This window comes from Phalaenopsis equestris, unplaced genomic scaffold (genome assembly GCF_001263595.1).
Source record: "Phalaenopsis equestris unplaced genomic scaffold, ASM126359v1 Scaffold219149, whole genome shotgun sequence".
In the NCBI taxonomy this organism is placed as follows: domain Eukaryota; kingdom Viridiplantae; phylum Streptophyta; class Magnoliopsida; order Asparagales; family Orchidaceae; genus Phalaenopsis; species Phalaenopsis equestris.
In genome coordinates, this window is record NW_018237541.1 from 217,929 (window position 1) to 234,248 (window position 16,320).

General features: G+C 32.8%; 1 protein-coding gene and 1 long non-coding RNA gene across 2 annotated transcripts; one reads left to right on the forward strand and one right to left on the reverse strand.

The window, feature by feature from the left end:
• Positions 1-6,311: 6,311 nt before the first annotated feature.
• LOC110037388 (myb-related protein 2-like) lies at positions 6,312-11,007 on the reverse strand. The gene is made up of 7 exons (XM_020742028.1): positions 10,884-11,007; positions 10,360-10,567; positions 10,196-10,272; positions 10,076-10,133; positions 9,915-9,996; positions 9,524-9,593; positions 6,312-7,550 (listed from the first exon to the last, which is right to left on the reverse strand). Exons 2-7 carry the CDS (start codon positions 10,562-10,564, stop codon positions 6,861-6,863), a joined length of 1,182 nt encoding a protein of 393 aa, XP_020597687.1. The 5' UTR covers positions 10,565-10,567; positions 10,884-11,007; the 3' UTR covers positions 6,312-6,860.
• Positions 7,425-14,442, forward strand: LOC110037389. Its single transcript, XR_002295330.1, has 3 exons — positions 7,425-7,501; positions 11,001-11,161; positions 13,830-14,442. It is a non-coding gene; the product is annotated as an uncharacterized LOC110037389 (long non-coding RNA).
• Positions 14,443-16,320: the final 1,878 nt, after the last annotated feature.

Here is a 16,320-nt window from a genome sequence, read left to right on the forward strand (position 1 = left end):
TTTTTATATAACAATATATTACATATATTATTTATATAATAATGTATTATATATATTTATATCTAAATTTAAATCATAATTTCCCATTTGATAATGTGGTTAGTGTCTTCTTTTGTATAGATTTGATACAGATTCGAATATCACATTATATATATATTTTTCTTAATTTTAGTTTAACGAGTCAATTTCGAGCCGAACATGAACACAAATATTTAAATTGAGTCGAACACAAACACAATGTTCACGAGCCGATTTCGAACACGAGCTAGGTCGAATTCGAACACGAGCTATTTCGAACGAGCCGAACACGAGCCAAGCCTGAGCTCGCTCAAGCTCGGCTCGTTTACAACCCTAATCAAGAGTATTAATCTTTTAGAGTATTTAAATAATCATAGAGATTAAGATTAAATTTTGATGATACCTATTAAAGTTAAATAATAATACAAATAATTTTTCAAAAATGCAAGAAAATAACCCGATAACGCTCATTAGGATAAGACCCTTTTACAATTATACATTTATAGTCATTGCTTGTCAAATTATAATTATAAATTTTTAATTTTTGTTAGAATTTGGATGTATTAATTAGTATTTTTGCCTCTAATTTTATCAAATTTGAGCATTGATGAACTATAAAAAAATTTCATCATTTGATACAAATCTTAAAAGTATTTTTTTAGCAAAAAAAAAATAATCATAATTCATATTTTATAAAATATGAGATGTGATTCTGACAAGCTTTTAGTCGAATTTATCCTCGAAAAAAGAGAAACCCAACCACATTAAAATTGATCAAATCTGAGTAAAATCATAGCTCGAATCAAGCCATAAAATCACATTTGGAAGCTTTAGGCTAGTTAATTAGAGAGTCAAATCAACTTCAAATTTGACGTACTTATATGAGCGTTTGATAAGCGGAATCCAACGAGCTAAATATTATTTGATTTCGAGTTTAGTAAGACCTTCAAATTATAAAAAAAAAACTTTTTTATAATTAATGGAAATCAACATGAGCTATTTGATCAGATGGTAATAAGTTATTTGTCGATTAACCATAATTTCACTTATGAAGCATAAAACTAGATCCCCTCTTCACTTGAGATGGAGGGCGAACGAGCTAAATTCCAGTGTTGTAGGCTGTAACCTCAAGCTATATCAATAACTTTTCCGCCTTTGTAATTGCAAATAACTATCGATCACCGGTCGCCGACTCCACCACGGACAATCCAACTTGCCATTGTTGGTTATTATGTAACAAATGAATTCCTGAATACGATGTAATGAAAAATAATGAATACATGTAATGAAACATTCATTGTTGGCAAAATATGTAATTATATCTTCAATTTTAGTTAATTAATAGCTAGTTTAATAAATAATCAATCATTTTATAATTAATTAATGTTAAGCCATTATTTAAAAACTCATATTAGTTTCCTTATTAATAATTAAATTGTATAGTGAATACTTATATATTGAGGAATGATAATATAAAATAAAATTATAAATCAAATTTTATTTGACATAGTAATTAAATGATCTACTAAATCCAAATTTATAAATCAGACCAAAATTAAATACTATATGTAGCCATTTTTTCGAGAAAAGTTGATGATTCAATTGCATCTTCAGATCCCTTTAACAAATACTTATTTACAACCACTAAATCACTTTCAACAGGATGTGACCTGTACTCTTGAATCAGTTGAGTTATTGTCGCCATCATCTGGGTCAAGAAATTCATATTAACATTAACAACAAATAGTACTACTTCATTTTCTACTACATTTCCATTTTCTTGAATTTCAGAAGCATCATTCATTTGAGTGAATTAAAATAATTACTTAATTAGCTCTAACTTAGTTTTTTTAATTATTATAAAATTTCATTGTTTTATGGCTCTCATAACACTTTTGTCATGACCCGACCTGACGATTGAAATTAACCAACACAAGAACGTACGGTCGGACGGTTGAGCGGTGAAAAGTATAACACTCATGTTCTATTTTTATCACTTAACTTCAATATTAAAAATTTAATAAAAGAGATACCTAAGCAATAAATAATCATTCTAATTCCAAGAACTTAATAATTATAAAATTTGATTCATATTTAAACTTTTACATTTAAATAAAAAATAAGCTAACTTCAATACATATTAGCTTGTATTGCAAGACACCTGTACACGTGCTCCCTGAGATTCATCTAATTTATCACTTATTTTTCTATAAAAATAATAACAGTTATGATTTGGGTCAAAATACTTACTGGATAAACAATTCTAAATTACAATAATTCTCGTCTTAAAATATTAAAAAAACGGTCATAATAAAAATTGTGTAGTTAAAGAAAACAATAAAGTAAATAAATTTATTTTCTTTCATTAATTTAGGTTTCACTTTTTATAATTGGATTCATTGCCTAAACATACACTTTATAGATATATGTTTAACCATTTATATTTTCACTTTCATTTCCATTTTTTATTTTAATTTTCATTTTCATTTTCGTTCAAGGTTACATTACATTCTCTGTCAATACCATATCGAGATAACTCACACATGCATGCATATATCACATTTTATTCATTTTTATTTTACATTTAAATAAAAATGCATTAATTGCACTAAAGCTAGAAATATTCAAACTTCAATTAAGAGTCATCCAGAACTCTGATTTCAGTAAACTTATGGTCAAATTGACCGGCTCGATGAGACGGACCCAATGATATAAAAACTACTCCAATTCGAGTCAGATCAAGCCCATATCATTTCATTAAACCATTATTAGAGGATTTTCGGTAACATTTGAAATGTTAAATGGATGTTAAATCTAGCGAGTGCATAGTCTAATATCGATAAGACTAATCCAACGAGTCCAGATTGCTCAATTTTGACATCGATAAGACACTCAAATGTGCATTAAACGTCATCTTATCGATGAAAAGCTCTCTGGACCGTCTGATTAAAATGATTCATATTCATGCATTAATTGCACTAAAAGCACTATAAATAAAATCTCACCCATAACATGATGGAGGGGGTTGGAGAGAGAACTTGAGGCTTTGAGAAGGAGTTCAAGTCCAACATAATCCCTGCTATCGTCGATCGACGTCGACCACCACCGACTGTCACGACAACGGTGGACTGTCACGACCTCTGTCGATTGCCTTCGACCACCGCCAATCATGACCAACCGTCCTCAACCACCACCGACCTTCCTCGACCACAACCGACTATCCTAGACCACCGTCGAATGTTGTCCTCCGTCAACGTCGAATGTTGTCCTCCGTCAACCACCGTAGAACTCTATCGACTATCGCTCATCGTCGTCGACTTCCGTTGACCTCCGCCATCTATCGTCGACTTCCATTGACATCTTCCATCTGTCGTCGATCACTGCCAATCATCATCAATCATCAACCAGACGCCATCAGTCGACGTAGTAATCTGAAAATTTCCCGTCTGCGAGACAAAAGAGTTCTGTCATCATCAATCAATAATGAATTTTCACAATTGGGACAAACCTCGTGATTTTCCCCTTTTCGGGTTTTCTACGTAAAAGTTTCTGGAGTCATCACTGCTTGTTTCTCTTTTATCCCGTGTGTGTGCGCTGAATTCTCGCACAATGCTAAAATGATAATTTGTTACTTTGCCGCCTTGAATTTTCTAGCACGCATCAAATTTAAATAAATTATTGACCCTATTTCTCAAGAGTTCTAACCTAGTAATTAGATATTTTAAATTGTCATTTTTATTTAATTAAATTGTTATATATTGTTAATCAATATAAGTACTTTTTAAATTACTCTTAATGTTAACATTAATCATTTATAATTTAACTAAATACATTCCTAAATAATTATTATGACTTCTTGAATCTTGTTTTGTAATTTTACAGAAATTAATGAAATATATAATAATTAAATGTAAAATTTAAAATTTATACCTGAAATTGTTCTCATGTTCCATCTTACTTTATTATTTTCGCTAAAAATATAAGAATCAATATCATTTTCATAAATTACTTAAGAAAAACATTAATAGCCTGAATAAATTAATACTTAACCTTTTTAAAGCTTCTGCTTCCCCTAATTCGTTCGAACCGAGTCTTATCTTCTTCCATCGAAAAAATATTACATCAGTACTACACACGTAGAGATACGTGCGTAGCCAATAAAATCACGTCAGGCTAGAAAAAAAAAACGGCGCGGTAACACAGGGGAATATTCCTCCCGTGTTATTCATGTGTTATTGTGTTATTATAACACATGAAATATTTCCAGAACACAATAACATATGAATAACATACAATAACACCTGAATAACATAAGAGGAATATTCCCCTGTGTTACCGGTGAAATCAAGGAGAGAAAAAACAAAAAATCTTTCTGGTAGCACAGGGGAATATTCGTCCGTATTATTCAGGTGTTATTATATATTATTCATGTGTTATTGTGTTATTATAACATCAGAAATATTTTCAGAACGTAATAACACATACAATAACACATTAATAACAAAATTGATTAGCCACTTACCTCTATGTGCTTAGTGCTAATCTAATATTTTTCCGCTTCATCTTCCTCCACACTCTCGATGCACCCTTTCACGCACGCAGAAAGGATCCCGCGAGCCTTCCATCTCCTTCCTCCGCGAGTCAGACACTCGACAGGGCACGCTCTAGCCCACCAATTACCTAAATGAGCTTCCCTTCTTTTTCCTCCTTTCCTTTGCTCTTCGCGGCACTCAACCGATCCGCGCGAGCCTTCTTCTCCTTTAGTTCGATCATACACAGCCAGGTACGCGGCTCGCCTCCTCTACCTCTCTCCTCCATTTCTTCTTCCTTCTCCTTTCTCTACTTCCTCTACCCCACTCTCTCGATATCTCACGATCCCTTTCTTTCTCTCGATTTTTTTTTTTGTTCGATTAAGCTGAGGTGTGTGAGAGGCAAACCATAAATTTCAGTGGGGAGATGATCTCATTAAACTTTGTTTGTTTATATATATATTTTTTTGTTTTTTTTATTATTTATAATAATAGGATATTGAGTTTGTTAGTCAGAAAGCTTGAAAACAAAATTTGGTCCAAGTCTTATCCTTGATTTTCACGAATTTAAAATAACTTGGAAATCTACCCTGTATCACAGAAGCACGGGCAAATATGTCTAATGGATCTTAATAATCTCCCATTTAGCGAGTAATCTCTTGTGTACTTACTCGGTAATCACTGTACGAGCATTTTTTTTTTAATCTGATACCTCCATATCATTATTTTGAAAGCTTAGGGCTCCTTCGGGGCGGCGGTCCAGTGATGGTGCGGCGGCGGTGCGGCAATGCACTACAGTTTTGTCTCTTTGGGTAACCTGCGTTCTTACAGTTTTTTTCGAAAAGGGTGCATTTTCACACCGGTGCTAGCTAGGTGCACAGAAATCTTTCAAGTTTAGGTACGATTTTTTCAAAAAAAAAAAAAAAAAAATGTCATAACAATTGTAACTTTTTTAACATCAGATTATTTTTCAGCAACTTCACAGCCCATTTGGGACAGCTTATTTGGTGCGGTGAAGTTTTTGAAAAACTCACCTGACATGTTTGGGTAAATTGTGTTTTGTCAGCTTATGCGCTTTCAAAACGTTGAAAACAATGTTTTCATACCGCACCTATCTATGTGCGGTGACAACTTTCTGCGGTCTGGTTTTTTTCACAAAAAATAAAAATTTGTAATAACCACCGCACCTAGCTTATCACCAGATTATTCAGTAAGCTGCAGCTGCCCCAAACAGACCCTTAATCGAACCTTACAAAACCTCTACTTTTTAGCATGTTCCATATTGTCATGCAAATTCCTATATGTAATGGTATTTGAGTTGTACATGCTTTGTTCGATAGTAAAAGGTGACATCTTTTTGCTAAGTAGTGAATAAATTCTTCTACGATCACAATGAGAGCAATGTCTTTTATAATTGGCTCAATTTTTTCACTTTAACAATGGGAAGATCTTCAATTATCATATTTCTTTCTTGTGCAAAGTCTCCCATTTTATGACTTGATTTTTTAATTGCTGCAAGCTCGTGCTATTTGGCAGTTGTAACACATTAAAACTCTACAAGTTTTTTAAAAAGAGATTTAGAGAAATTAAATAAAGCAGCACTCAACAAGAACTAATGAAAAATCAGAATTTATAAAGCTACTCCCAAATAGCTCAGACAAGGCTAACAATGACGACGATTATAATTTTTCTTTTTTTCTTTATCCTGATCAACTAAATGTCCATAAAGAAAAAATATACTTAGTAAAATGGCCATTGAAAATTGGGGGTATTGCTGCCTTTAGATATATCTTCTTCTTTGTGAATGACATTAAGAATCTGAAGTTGATTATGAACAATGTTCCTTGGTTATGCTTAACATAACTAATTTTTACAAATTACCTCAATTTAATCGGTTTAAATGATTTTGAAACTCTATTTGTACACTCATCAGTTCACCTCTGGATATAAATAACTGAATTCAAATCTCTTTGATTTATAAGTGACTTAGATTACTGAAAAGAAAAAAACTATTATGAGAGTATTTGTTAATACTTAGAAAATTTATCATGGAGTATTATAAATGGCTAATATGTTCTGAATTAGCTCCAGCTGAAACCATTCAGATGATATTCATTGCAGTTTCGAGCAGATCATTATCATCACGGGCGTTTAGATCCAGTTGTGGTGTCAACCATGGCATTCCAACTCATTCAAGTTCTCTTTGAATTATAAATGATTTAGATAAACTGAAAAGAAAGATATATTATGAGATTTTTTGTTAATACTTATAAATTCATCATGGAGCATTATAAATAGCTAATATTTTCTGAATTAATTCCAGCTGAAACCATTTAGATCGAATTCGTTGCAGTTTCGAGCAGCATCATTGTCATCACGGGTGTTTAGATCCAGTTGTGGTGTCAAACATGGCATTCCAAACTCATTCAAGTTCTTCGAACTTTCTTGTTGAACCGTTCCTCCATAATTCGGTCGTTCATGATCAGAATTATACTTGTCTATTTGCCTGCAATTTGTTTTGGAGACTGGTAGACTGCAATTTTCTGAGACATTCACCCTCGGCTGAGAAAACATGTTGTGGCCGTTCAATTCTCCACACCACCACCCTGAATTAATCGATTCAAATCTGACATTCTCGTGCTTTTCGTTTGTGCCTGATGATAAATTACTGTGATACCCTTGGAGGTTCAAATTGATGCCGTGCATTTTCTGTTCCTTTTGTGATCCTTCGCATGAGGTCAAACAACTGTCAATCGAACAGTCAGCATGTTGGACTCTGCATTCTCGCAAATTATCAGCTCCATGGATCTCTCCCAAACCTATAAATGCACTCGTGAAGCATTCATTTGAAACCTTTGAGACTAATTCAGAGAGTTGCTCTTTAGCAGCTTCATGGCCTGCAGAACCTGTGTTCTGAATCTCGAGCGTTGTACGAGCCTTTTCGAGCACTGTCTGTAAGTATTTACCCTGAGCCTCTATCCGCATTTGTAAATGTCTTTGCACCTATGTTAATAAAAAATGTATTTTGATGAATAACATGTCTAGGAAATGTGCGAAAGACTCGAGCAAAATGGAGCGAACTACTTGTATAAAATTCAGTAGTAATTAATGGATAATGAGTGGCCATAAAGCAAATCCCCAAATAATAGAGATAAGGCTGATGCCAATGAAGACTATCATACATAAATAAAAGAAAAGGAAAATTTACATACATACCACGTAATTCTTATGTATTTACATATCTCGCTCCTAAATTTTCATATTTACATAATTAACACTTTGGTGCTTTCACATCTATGATGATTGATATAAAGGATAAGTATTGTCACATATTGAGCATGTTTTCGGTTTATTGTCTCATCAGTTTCTTGTGAAGGCTTATGATTATTATCAAGTGGACCGTGTTGATTTTGTGAAGCTACAAAGTGAAAACTTATCCTCTGGCACTTGAGTCTATCAACAAGAACCAGAAAGCTTGATGACAAGAAGAATTTATAATAATGGATTCCATCTTTTCAGCATGTACAAGTATATTTTGATGAACAATGAAACTTATTTTGCTCCAAATTCATGCATATGAATACTTCTGTAATTTGCATCAATATTGTTATGGGGCATTTACATACACAGCTGACAATTCTTATGTATTTACATGTCTCACACCTAAACTTTCATATTCACAGGTAACATCAAATCTTTAATATCACATAAAAAAATATTATCATGTTTTAAAAGTGAAATACATCTTTTCATGCATAAATTTAAAGCACCAAAGTGCTATATATATATGTAAATATGAAAATTTAAATGTGAAATATGTAAATACATAAAAATTGTTTGCAACATATGTAACCAATTTTGAGTCTAGTCCTATATTAGATAGTTGATAAATATGCTGATGTTGAAATATCAAATAGTAGGCCTACACTCATATATTTATGTCTTTGGGTTGAAAATAGGATTGATCAATGGTGTATTAAGGCCAAATCCGAATCATTTTGTTCCCACTCCCTAACAATTGGTATCAAAGCATATGATTAAGTGGAGATCAAGTGATTTATGTGCTTTATGGCTGAGTAAAATTTCAAGAGTTGGTGGGTTCCACAACTTCATGGTTAATTTGATTTTTAGTACATAATACTTGATGATATGAAAAGTTCCGAGGGAGAGCGATGGACTGTATGGAGAGGTTTCATGTGAGGAGATTGTTAAGCCATGTAAATTATTTTGTTTAATTTATCATGAGATTGTGACAAATATATTGGTGTTCAAACACTACATGATTATTCTTCATCAAAAAGCTTAAACTTTTGAGTTGAAAATGAATGTGAACATTGTTGTATTAGGCAAAACTTTTGTTCTCATTCGGCCCACACTCTCTTATAAATATGATTAATGCTTGAAAAAATTAATATTTTGCTCTATAGGAGTACTGTTTCTGTTTTTTTTTTTGTAGATCTGCAGTGGCTTAAATATATATGTATGTATATATTTGATGGGACTTTGCAGGTTGAGATTTTTATGTTCCTAGTGCATAAATAAAAAGATATTTACAAACATTCCACACAATGCTTATGCATTTACAAATTTGTCAACCAAAGTTTGATATTTACATTAATAAAACCTTGGGATCATAAACTTTGCACGAAAAGATGTATTTCACTTTTAAAAATATAGTGATGATTGTATTTTTTATGCGATGTTAAAGATTCAATCTGTATGCATGTAAATATGAATGTTTAGATGTTAAACATGTAAATACATTAGAATTCTGTGATATGTATGTAAATGCCCCTCACTAAAAACGCCATCATCATCTTCCCTTTTACAACAATTAGAACCAAATAACCCCAAGAAGTGGATTTTGGTTAAATCTGTTTTTTGAGATGATTTTAGTTTTAGCATATGTTTTGCAGTTTCTAATAAGATAATGTGCAGTACAAAATTTACTACTTTTAGAACGTTAAAATCAGTACCTCCATTTGCTCATGTAGCCTCCTCTGCACCTCCATCTGCATCTGCAGTGCTTCGTTTATCTGCACCGTTCTGAGAGAAAAGCATGCCGGTGAGGGGATATCTACGGATCTCATACATAAAAGCTTGGGGCATTTACATTCATACCACATAATTCCTATGTATTTACATATCTAGCAACCAAACTTCACTTTTTACATTAATAACACTTTAATCTTTCATATCACATAAAAGATACAACTATTTTAAATTTTAAAAAGTGAAATACACATTTTTATGCTTAGCTAAGTTGGCATATATGTTAAAATTAAAGTTTGGTGTTAGATATGTAAATGCAAAGGGATTGAGTGGTTTGTTCGTAAATCTTCCTAAAAGGTTTCAAAAGGTGTTTACTTGTTATGTAGGCCAACATTGATGTTGTTGACTAAGGAACTGCTACCTTCTGCTGTTCTGTCTGGTGCCTCCGCCGCACCGCCTATAGCAGGGAAACAATAATTACAATTATTAATAGTATTCATAAGCACTCATTGTTTCATAATTTAGACCATCATTACCATTCTTTGCACTCCGTCCATTAGTTTGAGCTTGAAGATTTTTGCAGAGCCTATATTTCTGTTAAATCAAGACGTAAGTTTTATGTTCTAGTTGAGTTAGCAAATAATTCAAAATTTTACCTGAAGATGGCTTTTAAGGTGGTATAAAGTTAGCCCTGGGATACCCATGAGCCTCATGACGGTTTTAGGGGTGGCCTCTATAAGAGAAAAAATATATTAATAAACAAAATTAGAATTTTACCCCTGGTATTTACATATCTATCTCTTAGTTGCCTCACACTTACTGTCAGCTCCGCCGAGTTGATTCACAGTCTCCACAAATCGCTCGTGGAGTTCTGGAGTCCATTTTAGTCTCGGTTTGGCATCAGTCGAGAGAACTAGTCCTGAATCTACTGGACCATTTCCTGCTTGCAGAAACAAATTTCTTTCCGAAGGATAGGATTCCCTCAGAGAAATGAGGTTGCTGCTATTGTGGTCGAGATGATACATTTCCTACTCATGAGAAATGACTGCGTTTTAGTTAAAAATTGAGTAATGTTTCAAAATAGTTCCCTGACTATTTATATGAGGTCATTTTAGTCTCAGAGTCTGTAAAAAAATCAAATTAGTCCCAGACTCTCTAATTGAGGCTGAAATAGTTCTTAGTGACTATTTCAATTTATATTAAAAGGGTCTAACGACTAAATTAGCACTTTTGTAGACTCTAGGACTAAAATGAACCCTTGTAAAAAGTCAGGGACTATTTTGACACTTTTCTTGTTAAAAATTTGTAGTCATAAAATAGAATGTTGTACTTGCTGCCTCATACCTCTTAGTTTCTTCTCTTTCTTGAGATGGTATTCTGCAAAAGCTGCTCTCTTTTAGGAACTTTGCTTCTGGGTTGTCTTATATTTGCTTAAAAGCTAACACCTTAGGATCTTTACAGCCTTCTGAAGCTTCCAACCTCTTCTTACAGTACTGAGGTTCGTCTAAGGCAGCCCTTATAAGGCTCTTTTCTGGAAGCTGGAATCTGGAATCCGTGGAATAAAACCTACTTATCTAATCTTCTCAGCATTTAAAAAAGAAACTGCGTTTTTTTCACTTCAGGTACCTACGAACCCTGTACTCCGCAAATTTTTTTCTGTCAATTCTGAGGCCAACATTTCCATATAAATTATTTGTGGAAGAACTTTTTCTTGTCAAGTTTGTGGTAGAATTGATTCTGCAGAACTATTCTATTGTTACATCTGGTCCCAATAAAAAATCCAGAACCATATGCCCCAAGGAAAATATTCCGTTTCGTAAAGTTGTCAAATTGCTGAAGTACTTCGGAATTCTTAACCTATGTTAGTACTTAACTCTATGTTCCACCGAACGTGGAAACTTTGTTTTCTCGTGAACTTTAAAAAAATGTGTATAGTGGACTGAATTACGGAAGTTTTTAGATGTGGGTATAGCTTTGTTGTCAAGTTCCGAAGAAGGAAAACAACAACATTAAGTAAAGATGGAATTCAATGATAATAAGCCGAAAGTTGAAGATTCTAATGACTGGATACATGCTGGAGGAGAGACTCATAATAGTTTTCCTAAGGAGAAAGTGTCAAAATGATCCCTAAACTTTTTTTAGGAGTTCATTTTAATCTCAATATCTGCAAAAGTGTCAATTTAGTCTCGAGACTCTTTTAAAGGAAGCTAAAATAGTCATCTGAGGGGACTATTTCAAGTCACGTTAGAAGTTTTTTGGGATTATTTTAACACATTTATAAGCTCTGAGAGCCCTATATATACAGTTGGAGAATTACTTTGACAGTTTGCTCTTTTACTAAGTAAAGGACATGACATTGTTGGGTTAATTCACGATAAGGAATATAAGCATAAATAATTCATTCTAGTATTAGAGAAGAAATTTGATTTTATATGAATAACAATGTACTATGGAAGTCATTTTTTTTTGCTGAAGACAGCGTGGCAAAATATAAATAGCTATGAAAGGATCATCATATGGTTTTCTTACCTTTACACAGGATTGAGTATCATGAGAATTGATAGGATCATATGAAGGAATAAAATGTGTCAAAGATATATATTGAAGTTATTAAAGATGTATGGGATACTGCAATTACTTGCAATAATAGTCAGGAAGTGGTGAAAATGTTTTTTATAAGATGAAAATTAAGTCATGCTATTTTCTGATGATATAATATTAATTGTTGAGATTTCTTCTAAAGTAAGTGAACGTTTAGAATAATGGAGAAAGTTTAGTAGAAAATAAAGAAAGGGCTTGGAAATAGTAACATAGTGATTGAGTAGATAATATCTAATTTTATTGAAAAATGAAATTGACAAGTGTCAGTGTATCACTTGATGCTATTGCAAGATTATATGATGCCAATGTGAAATAGATTTTAAGTTCCAAGTATATAACTTATGAAAATCAATTGATTTGGGCTGTTTGATCATGTACAACAAAGGGCAGATGGTTTCCCTTTCAGTTGGGTGACAATGCTTTCAGTTTTATCAAGTTAGCCTCTGCCCAAGAAAAAACAAAATGGAGAAAAAAAGATGGCTCAAGTTATGTTTGAGTTGAGCTAAAGATGATTGATTTTGAGAAAAAATTGAGCTAACTAGTGCTAGGCAGTTTATTAAATAATAAAAACAAATCCTAAACTCGTTATATATACATTTATATTTTCATCTATATAAATTCTCAATCACTTTTTCTTCTTTTTTTCTTTTTGGTTAAAAGGAATGATCAAAGGCTATTATACGAGCCTCCAGCCACCTATAATGTGCCAAACAATTTGAGTACCACCTTCTTAAGGCCAACTGTGCGAGAGGGGATTCGAACCCCCGACCTGAGTGGTCTTATACCGTGGATGCCAACAACAGTCCGGGGCATGCGACACATAATTTCTCAAACACTTTGATATATATGCATAGTTCTTATATTTATTTAGTATTATATACACATAACTATGTTAAAACATTTAAATATTGTTCAATAAATAAGCATATCCATATACCTTATCCATGTGAGCATGCATAATGCTATCATTCATATTTGTGGATTATGTAAACATGTAACATTTGTGTGCATGTATAAAGTTAATTTCAAGTTGAATTCAATTAGTTTTAAGTGAACCATCCTTAACTCAAACTAAGTTGCTTCAGTTAACATGCGAGCAATTATCTAGCTTAATTGCAACCATTGCACATAATTATTAGCCCTTTGTGAATTTTTTATTTTCGAAGATATATTTTACTGAATGGAATGCATGAAATCGGTGCATAACAGTTTTAATGGCCTCAGTCCATTACTGGAAAGGTTCAAATTCTTGCGATTTTCAACTTGAATTTGTTCAAAGGTAGCATCTAAGTTAACAGCTTCGAACATGTGCTAATCACTGTAAATCATGGCATATATTCTTATTGGTAAATTTACACTCATGGCACGCAGTTCTTATGGATTTAAATGTTTAACACCCAAACTTCTATATTTATATTTATAACACTTTGGCATGATAAGCCTTTGCATGAAAATGTGTATTTCAGTTTTAAAAAGTAGTTAATAGTGTTATTTTTAATGTTATATTAAAGATTTGAGTGTTATGGATGTAAATATTGAAGTAGATATGTAAATACATAAGAAGTGTGCGGTACTTATGTAAATGCCATGCTATTTGCCTTCTTTGTTCTTCCTTGACAGACACGTTAAGAGAATCATTTCCTTTCATAGAAAAGAAAGAATATTGGTATAATTGCTTTCACTGTTCAGGTTTGGATCTTTAAATGAAAAGATCATCTTTTTTCTGCGCTGGATTACTCACCAGGTAAGATCTTGTAGCTCATTTACATTTTCAGGCATTTACAAATTACATACATGCTTCACAATTCTTATCCATTCACATATCTGTAGCACCTAACATTCATATTTACATGCATACCGCTTAGACCTTAAACATCTTAACAACAATACCGGCATCGCTATCTTTCTAAAAGCGAAATGCACCTTTTCATGCACAGGCTGATGAGACCAATGTGTTATAAGTGAAAATATTAAACTTTGGGTCTAAAATGTAAATACATAAGAATTGTGTGATATGCATGTAAACTTCTTTAAAATTTGAATCTCTCTTCAATTCCGTCATCTTATGGTGTGATTGCTTGATTTATAAGTTGAATGCCTCAAAAGCTGTGAATTTCTAGATTTTTATCTATTATAATAAGCGCACATTACTTGCACGTACCTGTAAGCATAATGCGTCTTTCCTCCACTTTGGCATCCTATTCCTGTCTCATTTACTTAGATTTTGGATCATTCACACACATACCATCCAATTCTTATGATTTTACATATCTAACAACTAAACTTTTGATTGTTACATTTACACCACTCAAATCTTTCATATCACATAAAAAATACCAAAAAAATACCCATATCACATAAAAAATACCACCATTTTAACTTCTAATAAGTGAAATATACCTTTTCATGCATAGATATGGTGTCATGCATGTAAAACGTGAAGTTTAGATGCTAGATGTAAATACGTGAGAATCGAATGGTATGCATGTAAATCTTCCTTCGATTTTTGGCTGGACAGGATCGCAGGGGAGGATGAAAATGTGATATTTAACTTTACAAATTTCAGCATTACTTTGTAATTCTTCATGATTATATCATTATCAATGAAAATAAATAAAAGAAATGAACAAAGTGAGCTGATAAAAAGTGCAGGAATCCACACTCCATGCGCATGAAATAGAATTTGATTTCTTCTAACCTATGTTGGCATCCATACCATGATAAAAAGGCATCTGAGTTTGGAATAATTCCATTTTCATTTCTGGTTGACAGCTTTCATCATTTGCTAGGACCAGAATATCAGTTTTTGCTTTGCCTCACTCTCATGTTTCATAGGCTGATATTTCAAGGCCGCTCATTTGATTTGGAAATATGCATACATACCACACAATTCTTATGTATTTGCATATCTAACACCCAAAATATCTTTTTTTCATGTATAACATCTTGGTGCTATAAACCTATGCACTAAAAGATGGTAATAGTGATATTTTTTATGGAATGTTAAATATATGCGTGGTTCCAATAAACTATCCATTAATGTGTGAAAAAATGTAACAACTAAGTCTTACTCATATGTAGGGCTGTCAAAAAAGCTTGTTGTTCGCGAATAGGTCGTGTTCGACTCGTTAAGTAGCTCGTGTTCGGCTCGTACGTTAAGTGAATGAGCCGAACACGAACAGTTCTTTGTTCGCTCGTGTTCGGCTCGTTTTAGCTCGAAATAAAAAAAAATATATATATAATTATTTATATAATAATATATTACATATATTATTTATATAATAATATATTATAACTAAATTTAAATCATAACATCTAATGTGGTAATGTGATTAATCATTTATTTTGTATATATTTGGTACAGGTTCGAATCCCACACTTTACATCTATTTTTTTCAATTAAATTTTAACGAGTCAATTTCGAGCCGAACACGAATATTTAAATCGAGCCGAACACGAATACACTGTTCACGAGCCAATTTCGAACACGAGCCGATTTTGAACACAAGCTATTTCGAACGAGCTGAACACGAGCCAAGCCTGAGCTCGCTCAAACTTGGATCGATTACTCTACTCATACGAGAGATAATTAGATGAGCATTGCACGAATATTTAAATCGAGCCGAACACGAACACACTGTTCACGAGCTGATTTCGAACACGAGCCGATTTCGAATGCAAGCTATTTCGAACGAGCTGAACACGAGCCAAGCCTGAGCTAGTTTACAACCCTACTCATATGAGAGATAATTAGATGAGCATTGCACATAATTTTGAAATTTATATAGATAACACACAACTCTGATGTATTTATATATCTGGCATCTGAAATTTGACATTTACGCTTATGGCATCTTGGTATCATGAGCCTGTGCATGAAAATGTGTATTTGAATTTAAAAGAGTAGTGATGGGGTAATGATGTTGGTACTGTTGATATGATGTTAATGATTTGACTGATGTGCTTGTAAATATGAATGTCTAGGCGTTAGATATGTAAATAGATAAGAAGATAAGAATTGTGTGGTATTATGTATGTGAATGCCTCTTTTTTTGTTGGCAAGCACATCAATAGTTCATGCCTCGACCCAAAGATTGCAAGTATAAATAATTTTTTTAGTACGAAATAAATTATCCATTAACATGTGAAAGAAAAGTAACTATGCCTCACTTATGTAAGA

Excerpts from the sequence above, each read along its gene's own strand:
- LOC110037388 (XM_020742028.1), bottom strand. The coding sequence starts at position 10,564 with ATGTATCATCTCGACCACAATAGCAGCAACCTCATTTCTCTGAGGGAA. Across the intron at positions 10,273-10,359 it reads TCAACTCGGCGGAGCTGACA|AGGCCACCCCTAAAACCGTC; the intron begins GTAAGTGTGAGG and ends TTTCTCTTATAG. Across the intron at positions 9,997-10,075 it reads TGGACGGAGTGCAAAGAATG|GCGGTGCGGCGGAGGCACCA; the intron begins GTAATGATGGTC and ends TCCCTGCTATAG.